Consider the following 18,282-nt stretch of genomic DNA (forward strand, 5'->3'; position numbering starts at 1 on the left):
AATATTTAACCACTACTTGCTGAATGAATAGATAATATATTCTAAACCACTAGTATCTATACTTAAAGCACATAGAACATTATTAGAATATATTATCCTACAGCTATCAATTGACTGTGTAGCAGAATGAGATATTCACTTAATACTGTTTGGTGCTTTTTTGGATATGCCAAAAATACAAAAATTTCAAAGATATAATTTATAATTTAAATTATTTGCAAATAATTTGTACAATTTAAAAATATTTTCTTAATGTATATACCTTAAGATGTCTTTCTTTCTTTTTTTGAGACAGGATCTGCTCTGTCATCAAGGCTGGAGTACAGTGGTGTGCTTGGCTCACTGCAACCTCTGCCTCCCAGATTCAAGCAATTCTTGTGCCTCAGCCATCTGAGTAGCTAGGATTACAGGTGTGCACCACCATGCCTAGCTATTTTTTTTTTTTTTTTTTTTTTTTTTTTTTTTTGTAGACACAGGGTTTCACCATGTTGCCCAGGCTGGTCTTGAACTCCTGGACTCAAGTAATCTGCCCACCTTGGCCTCTCAAAGTGCTGGGATTATAGGCAGGAGACACCGCGTCCAGCTCAAGATCTCATTAATATAATTTAAAGAGCTTCTTGTACACTAGAAAACTGCATACATGTAACATGTGACCTGAGTTTCCCACTATGGGGCCTTTTTCCAAAACAAGACCAAACACTCAAGAAATACGCAAGTAATTTCTACATGTGAGACAGAACTGGGAGATTAAATCTCCAGAACACCAAGTCCTTCTTCAGCAATGAATTACCATAGCTTTTGGAAGCAAAATTAAAGTTCCTTTGAGTTTACGTAACTGACATTTAAGAGAGCCACCTAGAAACTATCTGAAACTATCTCCCCATACAGAACAATTTTAACCCCCAGGACTTCTTGGACCGAACAGTTAAAAAAAAAAATTCATACTTTTCTAAACAAAGATAATTATATAATTCAGAAAGCAAAAAGTCCATGCTGGAATGATCAAGTAGAGTGCTGAGATCATGAAAATGCATCCTATTTGTCTAAAAAGGAAGGCAATTGGCCATGGAAACATAACATTGTACCTTTGAAGAAAGGCTTTCCATTTGTAATTTCTTTTGTGGCAAATCCGGGTCCTCTCGGACACAGCTCCTCGTACTCAGGAGTATTTCTCATGGGACACTCCTCGCATTCCTCAGTACCCCAGGCTGCCCCGACGGAGCAGCAGCAGGCGTCCATGCGGTGGCGGCCAGCAATAGGCAGGGTGCACTCCTCGTCTTCATACCTCAGGAAGCAGGTTTCCAGGCGGATATCTGTCAGAGGGAATCAAGGGAGGTTAAATAGAGCCACACGGCTTCCACTGCCCCAAACTGCCAACACTCTGTTAGGTAAAATACTGCACACATAATAATTTGCTGTATGCTTATTGACTGGAATTAGTTTTATTCCTCAAAAAAAACCCCAGGCTCTGGGGTAAGTATCCTTGCCTAATAAAGACTCTCTTTGTCAGCCCATGTTTGCACCTCCTATTTCTGAAAAGTTCCCTTTCAACGTCTGATAATTCTACATAAGGAATGGTATTCTGAGAGATCCCACAGTGCTCTTTCGGGAGATGTTTTTCTCCTGTACAGAAATACCTATCACCGATGCGTGCATGCCATGGTGTCTTGGCATGTCCTCCACAGCTAAAAGCCAACTGTACTCTTTATTGTTGGAGCATGTCTGCCCTAGTGCAATCACCTTTTCCTCCGACCCACTTCATTTTTGGAAAGGTGGAATGATGAACTCTGGAAAGAAGACAGCCTTACTTGACATTAAAGAGAAAAATGCAAAGAAAAGCCATTCACTTTTCTTCTCATATATTTCTTTCACCTAAACACGTGCTTAAGGGCACATTCTTCAAGGTACATGTGGGATACCTCTAGCCCCAAACCCAAATTCATGGGATTATAAAGAAGAGCAGAAAGCCTAGCAGAGCAGTTTGGTCCTCTTCTGTAACTTAGTGGATTGTCTTCAATAAATTATCCTAAACCTGAATTTCCACATCTGTTATAGGATGTCGCACTCATCTCTCAGAAGGTTCTGTGAAGCTCAAATGAGATTATGCATCTGAAAATAATGAAGTGTAATTGAAATGTAAGATGTATCTTCCTTCTCTTTCTCCTTCACAATGGGGTCATTAACAATTTATCTAACTCCCTGGGTTTCCTCTAACGTTAGAAAGTTTTTGAAGTCTTTATATTCAGCTTTATATTCAGACTGCCCATATTAAGATAAATTATTTTTAAATGAATACTAAATTAAACACTGAAGCATCTTTCAACTGAAGAACCTAGAAGATTCTCATTAAATACTGATTCCTCCTAAACAAATAAACTAAGACTCAGAATAGCATTAACTGACATCCTTAATTACAAAAATACTTTTGGCTTTGAATTCCCGCTTCCATTCCATATTATTTATTTACACTATAAACTATAAAGCTCAATATTTAAAGGTTTGTTAATTGTAATTCGTAAGTGATCAAAATCCTTCACTGGATACCACTTTCTTTTTCTTTTTTCTTTTTTTTTTTAGAGACGGAGTCTCACTCTTTTGCCTAGGCCGGACTGCAGTGGCACTATCTCGGCTCACTGCAAGCTCCGCCTCTCAGGTTCATGCCATTCTCCTGCCTCAGCCTCCCGAGTAGCTGGGATTACAGGTGCCCGCCACCGCGCCCGGCTACTTTTTTGTATTTTTAGTAGAAACGGGGTTTCACCGTGTTAGCAAAGATGGTCTCGATCTCCTGACCTCGTGATCCACCCGCCTCGGCCTCCCAAAGTGCTGGGATTACAGGCGTGAGCCACCACACCCGGCCCACTTTTTTAACTACCTACAATAGTCTTCACTGAGCATACACTTCAAAGTAATGTGGTTTCAGATGCAAAGTACGGGTAAGCATCATTTCCAGAGTCATGATCTCAGAAACCAGTGATCCAAGGGATATACTCTAGGCAGGCAGAAGCCATAGTAGTAACACCAGAATAAGTCTGCCAGACCTTAGATGCATGAGATGTGGGATCTCAAACTTGCCGCTATCACGAGCCCATAGGGACTTAGGACTTAGAGTTCTAAGGACTTAGGGTTGGGGTGAGACAATTTGGCTAGAGGATCCCATTTGGGCTCTAGCAGTTGGCACAGAGTATCCCACTATGACTAGCAGTGATACCTACCCTGGGCTGAGCTTTCTCAGGTTCACTTTTCAGGGGAGTGGCATCTTCACTCCTGATCTCCACAGGTGTTTTTGCAAGGACCTGTCCTTCTGGCCAATGTCAGGGTATGCTTAGAAGACATGGGCTACAGTTTCCAAATATGTGCAAATATTGTTCTTTTCTCCACCACTCAGCTTGTATTTTATAGTTCACGGCATATGGGGCCGATTTAAGAGCTCTGGAAAAATAACTGTGATGCTAGTGATTTAAGGAATAGTTGCATATCAACAGAAACTACAGTTGCTGCTTACTATTCGAAAGACTGTCAAAGGAGTGGCCATGGACCCTATCAGACATGCTGAATTTTGGAGTGTGTGTCTGTACCTGAAGCTAAGTGCTCAGCTATATCTTGTTAACTTCATTTTTAATAATCGTTAATAAATTATTATTAGAAAAATAATGAGCTCAGTATTTACCAAGACAGATCCTTCCTGTGGCATCCAAAGTCATTCCACTGGGACACTGACACTTGAATGACCCCCTAGTGTTAACACACAGGCCATTTTTACACACTCCTGGGAACACTTCACATTCATCTATATCTAAAAAGAAAAAAAAAAGCATAAAGTTAATATATCTTTATAATATCATTCTACCTTATTCTACTCATAGAGTCATAATTATTCCCCATTTTGAACCTGGTAAGTTCATAAAACTGTTTGCCTACAAGTAGTTCGTGTAGAATTTCTAGGGTGCCTGAATAGCAACCAGAACGAGCCCACCTATTACTAAATATGTAAGAGTTTCTCCATTGGTTTCAGGGAATAACTTTTGAGTTGTAGAGACAGGCAGCTGGTGTGAGTTCTTGGAGACAGCTCTGGTAGCTGTGGACATTTCAGGTAAGGTTCCCAGCAATATAATTTGCTTTATGAGACCAGATGTCTGGAAATGAGTAGAGAAGCAAAAACCTGGTTTTTCAAACTAGCAAAGAAGAAACAGCTTGAAGGTCAGCATAGAAAAATATCCCACCAAGGAATATGTGGGCCAGTGAAGGGTCTCTTTTAAGAAGTTCTGATAAATCACCAGAAAATGTACAATCAATTCTAACTCAGCCATGGTCTCAGGCTGTTGTGTCCATGCTTTGGTCTCAGCTTGGGTTGAGGAGAATTAAAAGATACTCATGTTCATTCATTCATCATTCATCCAATCTCTCTCAAATGTACCAGTCCTTCCCAGTTTGCCTAATGGAGAGCAATATGTTCTCTGCACTTAATTTGGAAAAGTATTCACCACCAAGTTAATCAAAAGAAAGGCACTTACTTGCCAATGCCAAAAAAAAAAAGAGGGGGGAACATTAGCTAAGAAACTCATACACTGTGTCTCTATTTAGAAGAAATAACTTTCCACACCAGGAATGTTGAAAAAATATTCTGAATCTTTCCTTGTAAGAGAGATCAATGGGGAGAGGGTGGAATCTACCTTTTTGGGTTTTTTGTTTTGTTTTGGCCACTTGTACAACAAAATATGCTGCTGAGGTCAGATAAGTTATTAACAGCGGGTCTGGACCAGAGAAAGGCCAAAGGATTCAGTCATCATTTGGAAAGCAAGACCTTGGGTGGGGGTTGTAGTGTGCGTCTTTGTTTTAACAGGGAAAAAACTTCATTTCATCCCACATATGGGACTAATTGCTGTTTTTAAAATTTTTCAGCTGCTGTGTCATGTCAGGTTGTGTTAGTCACCATGACCTATGTCTATCTGAGACTCCACGAGAAAGAATCACAGCAAACTGAAGAAACTCCATGCAGACTTTCAACAAAGAGAAAACAGAATGTGTCCTTCTAAATCACCCATGACTGTGAAACAAACAAACAAAAAATGCCAGGACAAACCAAAGAAAGGCAAATTTTACAGACTCATCAAAAACTTCCTGTTTTTCTCTTCCTGATAGCATTTTGAAAGTGCAGTCTCTCTAAACTGCGATTAACCTAAAACATTTTCAGCCACCCACCCTGTCCTTTGGACATAGCGTTCTGACACTAGCAATAGTATATATATGCTTGTGAAATTAACAGCTGTTCCGTTTTGTAGTTCTCATTATTTTTTTTCTCTGCTGCATATTTCTCCCTGTGAAGTTATATGACAGCTTTATCCAGTCTGAGTTAACACAAACATTCATTATGCACACAAAAATGTATGGTTTATAAGTAATCAGAAATACCTTCACATTGTGTTCCTTTAATTCTTGAGTACCCTTTACCACATATGGGATCTGTAATAAAAAGCGAAAAACAAAACAGAAAACAAATTTAAGATAACAATATCCAGACTTTGCAGTTCTGACACAGTGTAAGAAACATGAAAGATGACCTGGAACATGAAGTAGATTGTGTTGCTATAAGTATGAGATAACAAAATGTTTCTGCGATTGCATAGGTGAGGAAGAACAGTAATGAAATGTCTCCTCAAACAAAGCTCAATTCCACTAAGATATTCCAAAAGACACAGACGTGCCCTATAGATCATGTTAAAGTGATAGCTAAGAGGGAAACTGAAGGTAGCTTTCTCTCTTGCTGTTCACCTGAAAATAGGAATCACACTATAGAACTACTTTAACATGAATATGGAAAACTCAAGTCTATAATTTGGAGATCTCATGACCTCCAACATTCACATAAATTTACACATTTATATATTTAAACATTAAATCAGCAAAACCATGAGCAAGATTCTCAAACCTCAAATTCCCAACAGATTTAGAAGTTCACCAGAAACCCTTATGAAGTTTAGTCATGAATACCGGTTTCTTTACATCAATTAGCTTTTTGAAAGATAATCTGTACCTATAAAAAGCTCAGAACCCCTAACCACAAGGTTCCCAAGAGAGCCTGTAGGCACTGGTGCTCCAGGGAAGCAACACAAACTAACCACATTACAATGTGAAGATAGAAAATAATAAATGAACAAAATCACATAAAATTTGACACTTCTTATTTCCCATTCAGCAATATGTTTGGGGCCATCAGGATTAAATCTTTGAAAATTCTCATGTGAGCCTAGATAAATGAAATACTAGGCTTCCCCTTTTATGCAAAGACCATTGGAGTGGTATAGGAACCACAGCATGGGTTTCTCTTACCAACTTGGCATAGGGTGCACGGGCTTCCCCACGCAGCACCGAGGGAGGAGCAGCACTGGGACTTTAAGGTGGCTCCATTGATGTTGATCTCACATCGCCCATCAATGACAGTCTGCCAGCAAGTGCCCTTGATGGTTTCTGCAGAGGAGGGAATAATATTTAATACAATCTATATAAAAATTCAAACATACACCTTGGAATTATAGACAAAAATAGCATTTGAAACAAGGAATAATGAAGTTTTTAATATTGTTCATCCATACTTAAATTCTTTTGCAGGAAAAGCTGACATTAAGTATAACAACATTGATAAACATAGAAAAATCATTCTCAGAAAGATAAATACCTATGCAGATGGTTTTTGTTGGATCCAAAGTACTTTCAGAAGAACATTCACAAATAAAAGAGCCTGGGCTGTTCTTGCAGACTCCATTAATGCAAGGACTTGATTCGCATTCATCAATGTCTGAAACAAAAACAGGTCTACATTACTGCTAAAATCTAGTCTTAGGCCTAAAAGAGTACTTCAACTTTGACCCCAATTGCTACTACATATCCTTAATCCCACATAGTAAAGCTGGGCTAAATAGTTTTTCCTACACTAGACGGAATGCCAAAATAATAACTCTATAGTACAGACTAGTACATCTCTATAGTATAGAATACGGGACTTGGCTGAATCTTTCTTTATATTTGGAAAATCTGGAGTAAATGTGTATGTGATTTCTGAATGAACAGCTCAAATAGCAGACACATAACATTTTCTTTATGTATTAAATGATGGCAATTAAAATGCCAGTTACAAGTAAATACCATAAGTGGCTTACAAAGTACATACTAGTGCCATGTAGAACCACAGAATTTCAACTAAACTGGCATAACTGTCTAAAATACAGGAGACTCTAATTTAGTCTTATGGTTTTCTAATGGCATTCCAAAAGATAGCAAAGTACACAGTATAAGAACAAAAATATGGTTTACCTTCACATGTTTTTAGATCAGGTTTGTAGATAAATCCCTTGGGGCAGGTACAGACAAAACTTCCAGGAGTATTTCTACATTGTCCATTGTCACAAAGGAGACTGTTCAGTACACATTCATTAATATCTGCAAAGTCAATGAAAATAAACACTTAAAAAGGGCCCAAACTTTGCCTGTATCTACTTTGCTCTTTTACATTAGATCTTTAAAGTCATAACGACATGATCAATTCAAGCAAAAAGGCAAAACTCCTGTAGCATTAGCTTTTACCTAAACTATCTCATTTTAGGAAAACAGAGGCTTGACCTGGTTTTAAACTAAGTATCTAAACTAAATATCTACAAAGCCTAAAGTCACTAGGCTATTTAATTCACTTATTTCTTTAGCAGGAAGAAAATACAGATTTGCTGGAAATCATTAATCTTTATATAGTTACATTATATAATTAAATTTATATAATTTAATTCATTTTGTCAAATTAAAAGGATTAACCTTATTGATTTAAGGAACTAAATAAATATTTAGAAAGTATGGTCCAACTTTGAAATGTGTTAGTTCCAGAATGGGTGTTTCTTCCTTATAATAATTCAAATTGTCTCCAGGTATGATTACAAAGTATAAAGTAATCTGTAGCATTTATGATTGTCATGGAGAATTTAGCTTCATGATTCAGGGACCTCAGGAAAACTGCTTGCTTTTAGCTGAATAATATGCCTTTCTGAAGCAAAACCCAACTTTAAGAGAGCAGGTATTCCTGAAAATAAGCTGTGTTTTCTCTGATTAAGTCTAATAAATGGATGGGAGAAGAGCTGCTTCTCTCTCAGTAAAATCAAGGTTGACTTTGTAGTCACATGAGAATGGCTCAGAATCTCTGCATCTTATATCTAAGGAGCTTCTCTTTGAAGGAGTGAAATCTGATACATCATTATTTTAAGGAGCAAATCATTTCAAGGAGTGAATCTGATACATCATTATTCATAAACTATGAAGATTCAGTGATGTAAATTTTTGTTACTAAAGATATGCATATGCTGTGCTGACATCCGAAGTATAAAGTGTCCATTTGCCCAGTCCTCTAAGCTACTCAAAGGCAGTTTTCTCCCAGCAATGAAAGAAGGAATGCATTATGCAGGAAATGTTTCAGAAAATGGGTGAAACTTCTCACCAACGCAGTTTTTCCCAGTTGAATCCACTTCATATCCTGAATTGCATATACATTTATAGGTCCCACGAAGGTTTTCACAGATTCCATTTGGGCAAATATCCGGATCTAGTGCACATTCATTTATATCTGCACCACAAAAAAGGTCAAAATCAATTAAGATTATAAAATAAACACTGAATGAATTTTTTAAAATATAACACTACAATAAATGTAATGACCTTAGGAGCTACAGGAGGAAAAAAATCGATTTCACTGGAAAAAGAACACTCGGTCTCTTTTTCTCACTGTAAGATATTCTGAGTCCAATCTTTCTCCCACAAGTTCCTGAGAGGAACTTTGCGTCTCAGCTGGAACTACAAGATAACCAATCCTTAATCAAGCTGAAGGAGACCTCCTGGACTTCTCCTAGTCCAAGCACCAAGATGGAAAAATGGATCGACAGCAGATCCCAAGTCCCGACAACTGGTCTCCCTACCACCAGCCCCTCTTTCTTCCATCTACCCTGCACTACTCTACACTGCAACCATTCTTACCATCCTAAAAACAAGGTATTATATCATTCTCATGGTTCAAACTTTCATAGGTTCAACAATATCCTCAAGATTAAACTAAAATATAAATTCTTTGTTTACTTATCCCAGACTTCACACTCTTCTATGAACATATAATGCCCTCTTCGCTCTGTGTCAGGAATGCTTGGAGCAGGCCTATTTACAGGTCAAAAGCCAGCTCCAACAACACATGCTCTGAAAAAGCCTCCGTTGCTCTGCCCACCTGAGGTGGGGCCCTCCCTCTTCTGTACCCTTACAACTGAGGAGGGATCTCATAGTCAAGGCAGGTGCAGAATGACAACCAGTGAATGGATAGTCTCAAATCCTGGTGCCTGACTCTTCTATAAATTAGGGTTGACTTTTTTTTTTCTTCCAAGTCCCTATCACAACTTACTTATTCCCCATTAACTCCTTATTCGTTATAAGTTTCCTTACCTCTCCTCTTTCCTCCTCTAAATATCCCCTCCACATTTTCATTCACGCACAATGATGAAACTAATCATACTGAATGAACTGACAATCAATTCAGCCAGTCCATGTTCTTTCAGATCTCCCTGAATCAAACTATGTAGCTTTATATTAATAAAATAATCACTTCCTCTTTCTTGTCACCTATTTTCATACTTGTTCCAATTCTCCCTTTTAACTTTAATTCCTTGCATGGCACCAATATTTCTCTAGCTAAATATTTCATTCTCTTCTAACTCAGTTAATTTTTGTCACTGCTCTCTATTGCCATTTTATAATACTGAGCACTTAACAGTTCAGAATCCTTCAGAATGCAGATGGAGAATGGTTCAACTAGCCCATCACCCTGAGTGGTACTTGATAGCGGAAGATCCACAAGACAGTCAGGCTGCCCCTTCTCAAGCATGAGCAACAAAAGTCATTACACGTCATCTGCGAGCACCCATCAACCACACTGAGAGAGCACCTGACCCCCTCAGTGGCCAAGCCCCACAGCCACACCCAGAAATCCTAGAGCCCACAGTGCCCTGGCTGCTCTGCCACTGAAGGCTTCTGAGCATCCCAGATACATGGCACAGTGATGGCCAGAGAGGGAGTCAGGCCAGACTAGTGTAAAGGGATCAACTGGAAACCCACAGGAAAGCCTGATGCTGCCTCTGCACACACCGAAGGTAGTAAATTTTGAAAGGAATCCTTACCACTGCCTGCTGACGTCATCCCTGGCCCACTGCTGCAGAGTGCCTGATATTCCGCTGCAATAAATTAACAGATAGTAAATGATTCCCTTGTTTGCAGAACAGGTAGATCCTGCCCTTGGTTTTGCACACATGATTTCCTCCAAAGTGAGTAGAACCAAACTTAAGTGGTAACGGAAAAGGAGGTATCTCCCCAGGGAGTCACCTTTACACCAGGCTCCCATTTTAAAGGCTACACATCATCGAGGAAAACAACTTTTAAGGATACAGGCAAGTTATAGCAATTCCTTGTGCAAAGCCCTTTCGGAAAAGGTGTTTTTCCTATAACTTGATTTTGTTCACCAGGGAACACTTTACACTTACGGTGAAATGTGCCTGTTAAAATGTGGTTTCTTAACTGTTAATAAAACTTTCTCCCACCATCTTGGGGATAATTTTGTTTCTCAGTGCTAGCTGTTTTTTCAGTACAATTGGTTCTTAACATTTCCTCATTTCTCTCTGCAAATTCTCTAGCCTCCTCTCACAAGAGCAACAACAGAATACCTACTCTTGCATTTAAGTGTATTTTTAAAGTTAATATGTATCAGGATACTGGATTCATTCTCTATGATATATCCATAGAGAAAGTATTGCTTAATGTTAAAACTGTGAGATCATATTGAAGAAACTGAAGTATAAAGAATACGTCCCCAAATTTGAGATAGAATCAAATTTCTATTTCTTAAAATTAATACCATGTTTTATATACAATTCTAACAATACTTAACATAAGAGTGAATGATGAAAATGTAGAACTAACTGGAATCACACTATCCAAGGAAAGGAAACTAGTGTCCCCTTAAGTTGCCAATGGTTTCTGGCAAACACAGTCTCATGGTCATATGTAAATCACCTGTGCTTAAGTGGAAGGAGAACTGGATATCAGGGCTGGGGCTTATTGTAGAGGCTGACTGCACCTCACTGCTGAAGCAAATAGTTCCTATCCCCTGCATGCCAGAGAATTGCATCCTGATGACATTGGACGTAAATGAGTTATACAACCAAAGATTATCATGTCTTCTAACAAATGTGAATTTGAGAAAGCAGTGATGATTTAATTTTCAAACCATCTTAGAAGGGTTCAAAAAAACAACAGATGGGAAGGTGTGTTTGAAAGCCAGGTCTGGGAACAAAAAGAAATTCATCTTTTTTATTCTGCTGTATCAGCAAAAAGCTAAAATATGCATGAAATACTGTAAGTAATAAAACAAGAAAAGCAAAATCATGCCAGTTTTATAAAAAGGACTTTTAGAGATAATGACAATTTTGCTGATGTTTGGCCTAAATGGAAGCAAATTATTGTCACCATTGTTTTCCATTTAGGCAGGATCTGGTACTAGACCATTTTTTGTAGTGAGTTCAAATAAGCATGGGTTTTAATACCGATGACAATGCTAATTGCTGGGAGTTTTGGAAGCAGCCCTTTTCCTCTGTTAGTTTCTTCTCCCATAAATTTGGAATGACAACTCCCATTTCACCTGGTGGCTGTACAGAATTAACATTACATGTTTAATGATTGAACGTGTACTGTGCACAGCTCAGGCCCTGAATAAAAAAATAAGTAAATAAAAGTATTATAAACACATAGTAAGGGGTAGGTGTTGATGAGCTAACTCCGCGTAGTGCCATGGAGACAGTGACATGAGGGATCCCTGAGAAAATCCCCCCGAATTACCCTCCTGTGGGTTTAACTGACCAATTACACTCCCGTGGGTTTAACTGATCCATGTCTGTGAAATGTCATTGTCAGAAGGCTGAGGACACAAGAGGGCTTGCTGAACAATGTGAATCAGCTCCAGCAACCAGTGAGAAACAGTTTCATATGTAGCTTGCCTGACTTGCAGACCACAAAGATGAACTTCAGATTTTGTATATTTGGAGTCTCTCCCTCAACTGACTGAAGACATTCCTTTTGAATATTTTCAGTACTTTAAACAGCCTACCCCCCATTCTTGAAATGAAGGATATCCTACATTCGGATGGTTCATGACCAAAGAGGTGGAGAAACCAAATGAATGAAACTACTTCCATGTGTGGACCCTTTTTTGGGTAAATTCATTCAAATATAAGACAGAAGTTAGTGGAACCGGGCCTTACATTTAACTCTCTTTAAGCTTTACTGTTGCTTTGGTTTGAATGTGTCCTCCAAAGTTCATGTGCTGGAAACTTCATCCCCAATTCAATAGTAATGCTGGGAGGTGAGGCCTAATAAGAGGTGATTAGGTCGTGAAGGCTCTACCCTCATGAATGGATTAATGTCATTATCATGGGAGTGAGTTAGTTATCATGAGAGTGACTTTGTTATAAAAGCACATTCAGTCCTCTCTAGCTTTCTCTCACTCCTGCATGCTCTGTTGCCCTTCCACTTTCAGCTGTGAAGTGACTTGGCAAGAAGGCCCCCCACAGATGCTGGCACCTTGATATTGGACTTCCCAGGCTCCAGAACTGGGAGAAATTAATGCATTTTCTTTATAAATTACTCAATCTGTGGTTTTCTGTTACTGCAACAAAAACTGGACTAAGACAACTGCTTAAAGAAATCTGGTCTTTTGGTCACCTTTTTATAAACCCACATAATTTCCCTGTGGATTTTAAGAATTCTTTGGAAGTGCACTTGGTCCAGAGGAAAATATAAAGGCAAATAACTATATGCACCAAGGTTCCTGGATTCTAAATCTTGGCTCTTCCAATCATTCAACATGTGAACAAGTCACCTGTACTCTTGTGTGCCAGCTTTCATGATACTTGTCTGTATTGCAAATTCAAAGTAGGTAAGAAAAGTACTTTGAAAAGTTAAAGTAACACACAAAAGGATGATATTAATAATATACAACTATAAAGTTATAGGAAAGTGTCTTCAACAGAATGGTATTTGTATATAATAAAAGTATTATAAACACATATTGAACTGATTGGTGATCATACATAAAATGATAATTTCTATATTATTCACTGGGTGAAGTCATTAGCCAGAGCAGTTCTTTCTTTAAATAGGCATCCCTCATTTCCTTTTTCTTTCTTTATTGAGACAGAGTCTCGCTCTGTCACCCAGGCTGGAGAACAGTGGTGCTATCTTGGCTCACTGAAACCTCCACCTCCTGGATTCAAGTGATTCTCCTGCCTCAGCCTCCCGAGTAGCTGGGGTTATAGGCACGCACCACCACGCATGACTTTTTGTTTGTTTGTTTGTTCGTTTGTATTTTTAGTAGAGATGAGATTTCACCATGTCAGCCAAGCTGGTCTTGAACTCCTAACCTCAAGTGATACACCTGCCTGGGCCTCCCATAGTGCTGGGATTACAGGTGTGAGGCACCATGCCTGGCCCCCCATTTCTTTTAAAGTCTTCCATTTAACTTTCTCTAACTTTTCATAGTGTATTTTAATTTCCAACTGTTACTTTCAAATACTATCATTTTTAAAATAACAAATCTTTTAAAATTACGATTTACTCTTTAATTTGTTTCCTTTAGGGCAGAAATAAACTGACTAAATCCTATATGTAAAACCGACCAACCAGAGCTACATATTTTCAATATTAGGTCTAACTTTATTTTAGGACATCAGAGGTCCACTGCCAAGCTACCTTAAAATTGCGTTTAAATACTGGCAGAACATTGTTTTAATTTCAGTAATCTATTCTTGTTTTATAAATAGAAGTAATTTGCAACTGGACAGGACCTTTTGGATTATCTAAGGCAACTCATTTTGTAGATGAAGTGTCTAAGGATAGCTTGTCTGCATTATTCTATTTTATAATTATGTTTATTAATATAAGCCACCTCAAATCCTTTCAAAAAGTAGGTGAGGAAAATTCAGAAATAAGCAAAATACACAAATAACTAAATCCCCTGATTAAGTAATTTGGCTGCCTGTTGATGGAGGAAGAGAATTCTGACTCGCTATCCAGTTCTCTTTTCATTAGGCCATGTCACTTCAACTGGAGAAAAATACTTTTTTCTCTCAGGTTAAATCAAATCATTAAAGAAAACCACACTGGTCCGGGCGCGGTGGCTCACACCTGTAATCCCAGCACTTTGGGAGGCCGAGGCAGGTGGATCACAAGGTCAGGAGTTCAAGACCAGCCTGGCCAATATGGTGAAACCTCGTCTCTACTAAAAATACAAAAATTAGCCAGGCGTGGTGGCGCACACGTGTAATCCCAGCTACTCAGGAGGTTGAGGCAGAGAATCGCTTGAACCCGGGAGACAGAGGTGGCAGTGAGCCGAGATCGCGCCACTGCACTCCAGCCTGGGCAACAGAGCGAGACTCCATCTCAAAAAAAAAAAAAAAAGAAAAAGAAGAAGAAGAAAGAAAAAGAAAACCACACCAAAATCAATATGTGGGATGTAAACAAAATTTACAAATGGCCTTTTGGAAAGCTATTGGAAATAGTCAAGTAATATGACAGTTATTTACTTTTATGCTGTGTAAAAGTCTGCTTTTATAATAGTTTCTGCAAAATGCAAACATCATGAAACAACTTTAGAAAACAAGGCAAAGTGCATGTATTGCAAACAGCTTGAGTATTATTGAGGTAGGAGAGTTTATACGAGAGGCACAAATGCAATGCCTATTCCAAATAATTATGAGGCTTAGATAAGTACCTGTGACTAGACACTGGCTGGCCTCTGCCAAGACCCCAAGAAGGCACATGGCATACCTGGAGAGCAAAATGTCATCTTTCCCTGTGAATTCCACAAATGCAAAGACCTCAATGGTGGCAGAAGGCTGGCAGTACGAGGGCATCTCCATGATACCACATACCTGAATTCTGTGCAGGACACGGCTGGCAAGGTTCCCCAAATGCATACTCAGTGCTGGCACAACAGCATTCAGATTTAGTGACAGCACCAAACAAAGGTTTGATACACTGGCCTCTCTTGTATCCACCATAGCATGTGCTCCGCATGTGTGTGTCTAAACAGGAAGAAGCATCTGTCATCACACTGTCACTTCAAACAGATGAGAACCTCCCAAGTCAAAGTTGAAGAGGTCTTTATTTATCCATCATCCCTGGTGTAACTCACAGGGAATGCCTCTGATATCAGGGCTCCATTTGAAGAAAAAATAAACAAAAACAAAAACAAAACACCTTCAGCTTCTAAGCATTGGAAACCAATGGCCAGATTGCTTCAGTTTTCTAGGGAGTATCATGGTTTACTAAAATGTGAGGCCCTTCAATGCTGGAATTATATCTCACTTATTTTGTCTTTCTCGGGCCTGTGCAGAGCAGGCACTTAATAAATGTTGAATTAATGATGGATGAATGTTGAATCTCACATCCTGCTAAATAAGACCTTTATTAGAAATGCGGCCTATCCCAAAATAAACATGCAATTACTGAATGTCTGAATTAGGTATACTTTCCAAAAAGGAGAAAGTTTAATCTGTAAAAGGTTCGTTATATAAATATGTAGATGTTGGTCAACTAAGCTGTGTTATCTTTACCACCAGGAAGACAGTCTCCTGCTATGCCCTATCCTTTTCCAATTCAAATGGCTTACTGAGTACCTTTCTTAAAAATAATCTGGATAAAATTGGTATCAATTTTTCAACAAGTCTCATACTTTTTATAAAGCCTCATAAAACTACTATCATACAGGTTTCTGGATCATCCATATTCTCCTTTGCATTCTATACTGCCCATGGACATCAATTCTCTATTAAAATGTTCATCATGAGATAATAGCATATGCACATCAATTTCAATGACCAATATCAACAAAGGAGGCCTGGAGAAAACTGAAGACAGCTATGGGATTAGGGAAGAAAAGGGGGAAGGATAGGTGGGGATTCCCTTGCTTTTCACTTAGCTCATCTTTCTAATCCTCAAATTAATGTTCAATTTACACAAAAAGAGAACTGACCCTGTTGGTTTGTTGCTCTGCAAATATTCTTTATATCTCATCTGCTACAGTAGAGAGCGTTTGTTACCAGTGGGCTTTATTGAGTGACAGAGGCTGAACCTCTCTCATAAGGTTAGCCATGATGTTTTCTTACCAACACACACACGTCCATCCAGACCCACAGCCAGTCCAGGGAAGCATTCACATCTGTAGGAGCCATCAGTGTTGACGCAACGCCCATTCATGCAGATCCCAGGGGTTTCACACTCGTTAATGTCTGTGGCAGAGAAAGGCACTTATTAAAAATGAAGTGACATTTATCTAAAATTATAACATGTTGACAATCATGTTTTAACACTTGAAAATGGGGAAGATAGGAAATAATATGCAGCATCAGCAACAAAAGCTCAAATGGCATTCTCATTTTCCTTTGAAAGAACAGTAACAAAATCAAGAGAAATCAACTGTTGGAACTTATTTTCCATAAAAAGTAACTTTAATATATTCTCCCAAGAGATTTTTGTATCCAAAATAATCACAAAGGCAAAAACAGAATCGGAGGAAGGAGAACAATGGCTGCTAAAAGACAAAGGGTTTTGTGAAATGCATAACCAGGGTAGCTTTTCCAGGGCTCTCAGAAATCTAGGGTAATAGTAAACTACAGGAAGACTTTCCTTTTGGTATTCATCACCCAGACTGGCATCCCTTCTAGTATCACCCATGTCTTGGCTCTCTGGGAAAATTCGCCTAAAATTAAAGGATATACAACTAAAGCCTTGATGGAACACCATAGAAAAAGAACAGAAAATGAATATAGATTATTTTAATGACCATTCTTGGCCAATAACAGCACTGTATGCAGTTGGAACCCAGCAAAGAAAAATCTTTCTTAAACTTTACAAATACTTTATGGTATTTTATGTGTATACTTAAGGAGGTCTGGTAAAAGACTTTATCGGACACATATTAATAATAGCAGAGGTTTTTTTTCCCCCCTTAATATGGGGAAGTACAAAAGGCACCAAAATTGTGGTTTGGAAAACATACAACACTTAGAAGCAAATGATTTTAGGCCAGGTGCAGTGGCTCACACTTGTAATCCCAGCACTTTGGGAGGCTGAGGTGGGCAGATCACTTGAGGCCAGGAGTTCAAGATCAGCCTGGCCAACATGGGGAAACTCCACCTCTACTAAAAATACAAAAATCAGCTGGGCATGATGGCATGCAGCTATAATCCCAGCAACTTGGGAGGCTGAGGCACAAGAATTACTTGAACCCAGGAGGCAGAGGTTGCAGTGAGCTGAGATTGTGCCACTGCACTCCATCCAGCCTGGGAGACAGAGTGAGACTGTGTCTTAGAAAAAAAAGAAAAAGAAAAAAGCAAATGATTTTGTAACAACTCCTTTTATAATATACAACTACTGTATGTGACTATTAACTTTCTCCTGACCTTAAAAAGGCAAATTGAGAGTAAAACACCTTCGTGTTTTACTTAGCTTGTGTTGTTTGGCACAAAATATATTTGGGTGGTCCCAGGTTCTGTGTACAGATTGTATTTGAAACAGCAGTTATATTTAAATACAGGAACTCAAATTGGTTAGTTATTCTGGTCAACTTTTTATTCAAATTGTGAAACACAGTAAAACGTGGAGACTACAACCTGAAAGGTAACACAAAGGGTTTTTAATAAGAACAGAGATGTAAGGTAGATCCAAAGGGAGGTAACCTTGGTCAAAGTTAGTGGCTTCAACTTTCAGAGAGTGAACAGAGAAGCCATGTTGTTGATCAGATGAGTTAACTGTGGAGACTGAATTAGCATTGATGATTCAGCTTTGAACAGTCACATCTTTGTGGGCTCAGAACTAAGTGCTCAGGGCTAAGAGAAAATCTTACCCTATGGCATAAAGACAAAAATTATAAAAAGGAAGAAATTCAGTATACATGGGATTAATTTCTTTTTTCATCCTTTAGTCTTATTACAGTGTGTGTACTCTATGCTCTATAAGCTAGAAAAAAATAAGACATTGATAATAATACAGAGCTGTGGAGCTCTCTCTCTCTCTCTCTCAGTTCCTTAAGCCAGAATGCTAAAGTCAAAACAAACCATCCATATTATCAGCACTTTCAAATTAATAGAACAACCAATTTATTGATAGCATACTATTTCACTGGTTGCCAATGGTTGCCAAACCTGGTTTCATCTATGAGGT

General features: G+C 38.6%; 1 protein-coding gene across 2 annotated transcripts in view; it reads right to left on the bottom strand.

Moving 5' to 3' along the window:
* The window catches only part of FBN1 (fibrillin 1), a 235,420-nt gene that overhangs the window by 79,142 nt on the left and 137,996 nt on the right, over nt 1–18,282 (bottom strand). For both annotated transcript variants that reach the window (XR_008539304.2, XM_001149266.6), the window contains exons 16-25: nt 16,227–16,349; nt 14,991–15,143; nt 10,191–10,244; nt 8,474–8,599; nt 7,309–7,434; nt 6,674–6,793; nt 6,328–6,465; nt 5,410–5,460; nt 3,668–3,793; nt 1,086–1,313 (exon numbers count right to left, since the gene is read on the bottom strand). Coding sequence is in view for 1 of the 2 variants with exons in the window: in XM_001149266.6 (XP_001149266.4) it covers nt 1,086–1,313; nt 3,668–3,793; nt 5,410–5,460; nt 6,328–6,465; nt 6,674–6,793; nt 7,309–7,434; nt 8,474–8,599; nt 10,191–10,244; nt 14,991–15,143; nt 16,227–16,349 (1,245 nt within the window). In the remaining variant the exon portion in view is untranslated. The remainder of the gene's footprint in view (nt 1–1,085; nt 1,314–3,667; nt 3,794–5,409; nt 5,461–6,327; nt 6,466–6,673; nt 6,794–7,308; nt 7,435–8,473; nt 8,600–10,190; nt 10,245–14,990; nt 15,144–16,226; nt 16,350–18,282) is intronic.

This window comes from Pan troglodytes, chromosome 16 (genome assembly GCF_028858775.2).
Source record: "Pan troglodytes isolate AG18354 chromosome 16, NHGRI_mPanTro3-v2.0_pri, whole genome shotgun sequence".
Taxonomy (NCBI): Eukaryota; Metazoa; Chordata; class Mammalia; order Primates; family Hominidae; genus Pan; species Pan troglodytes.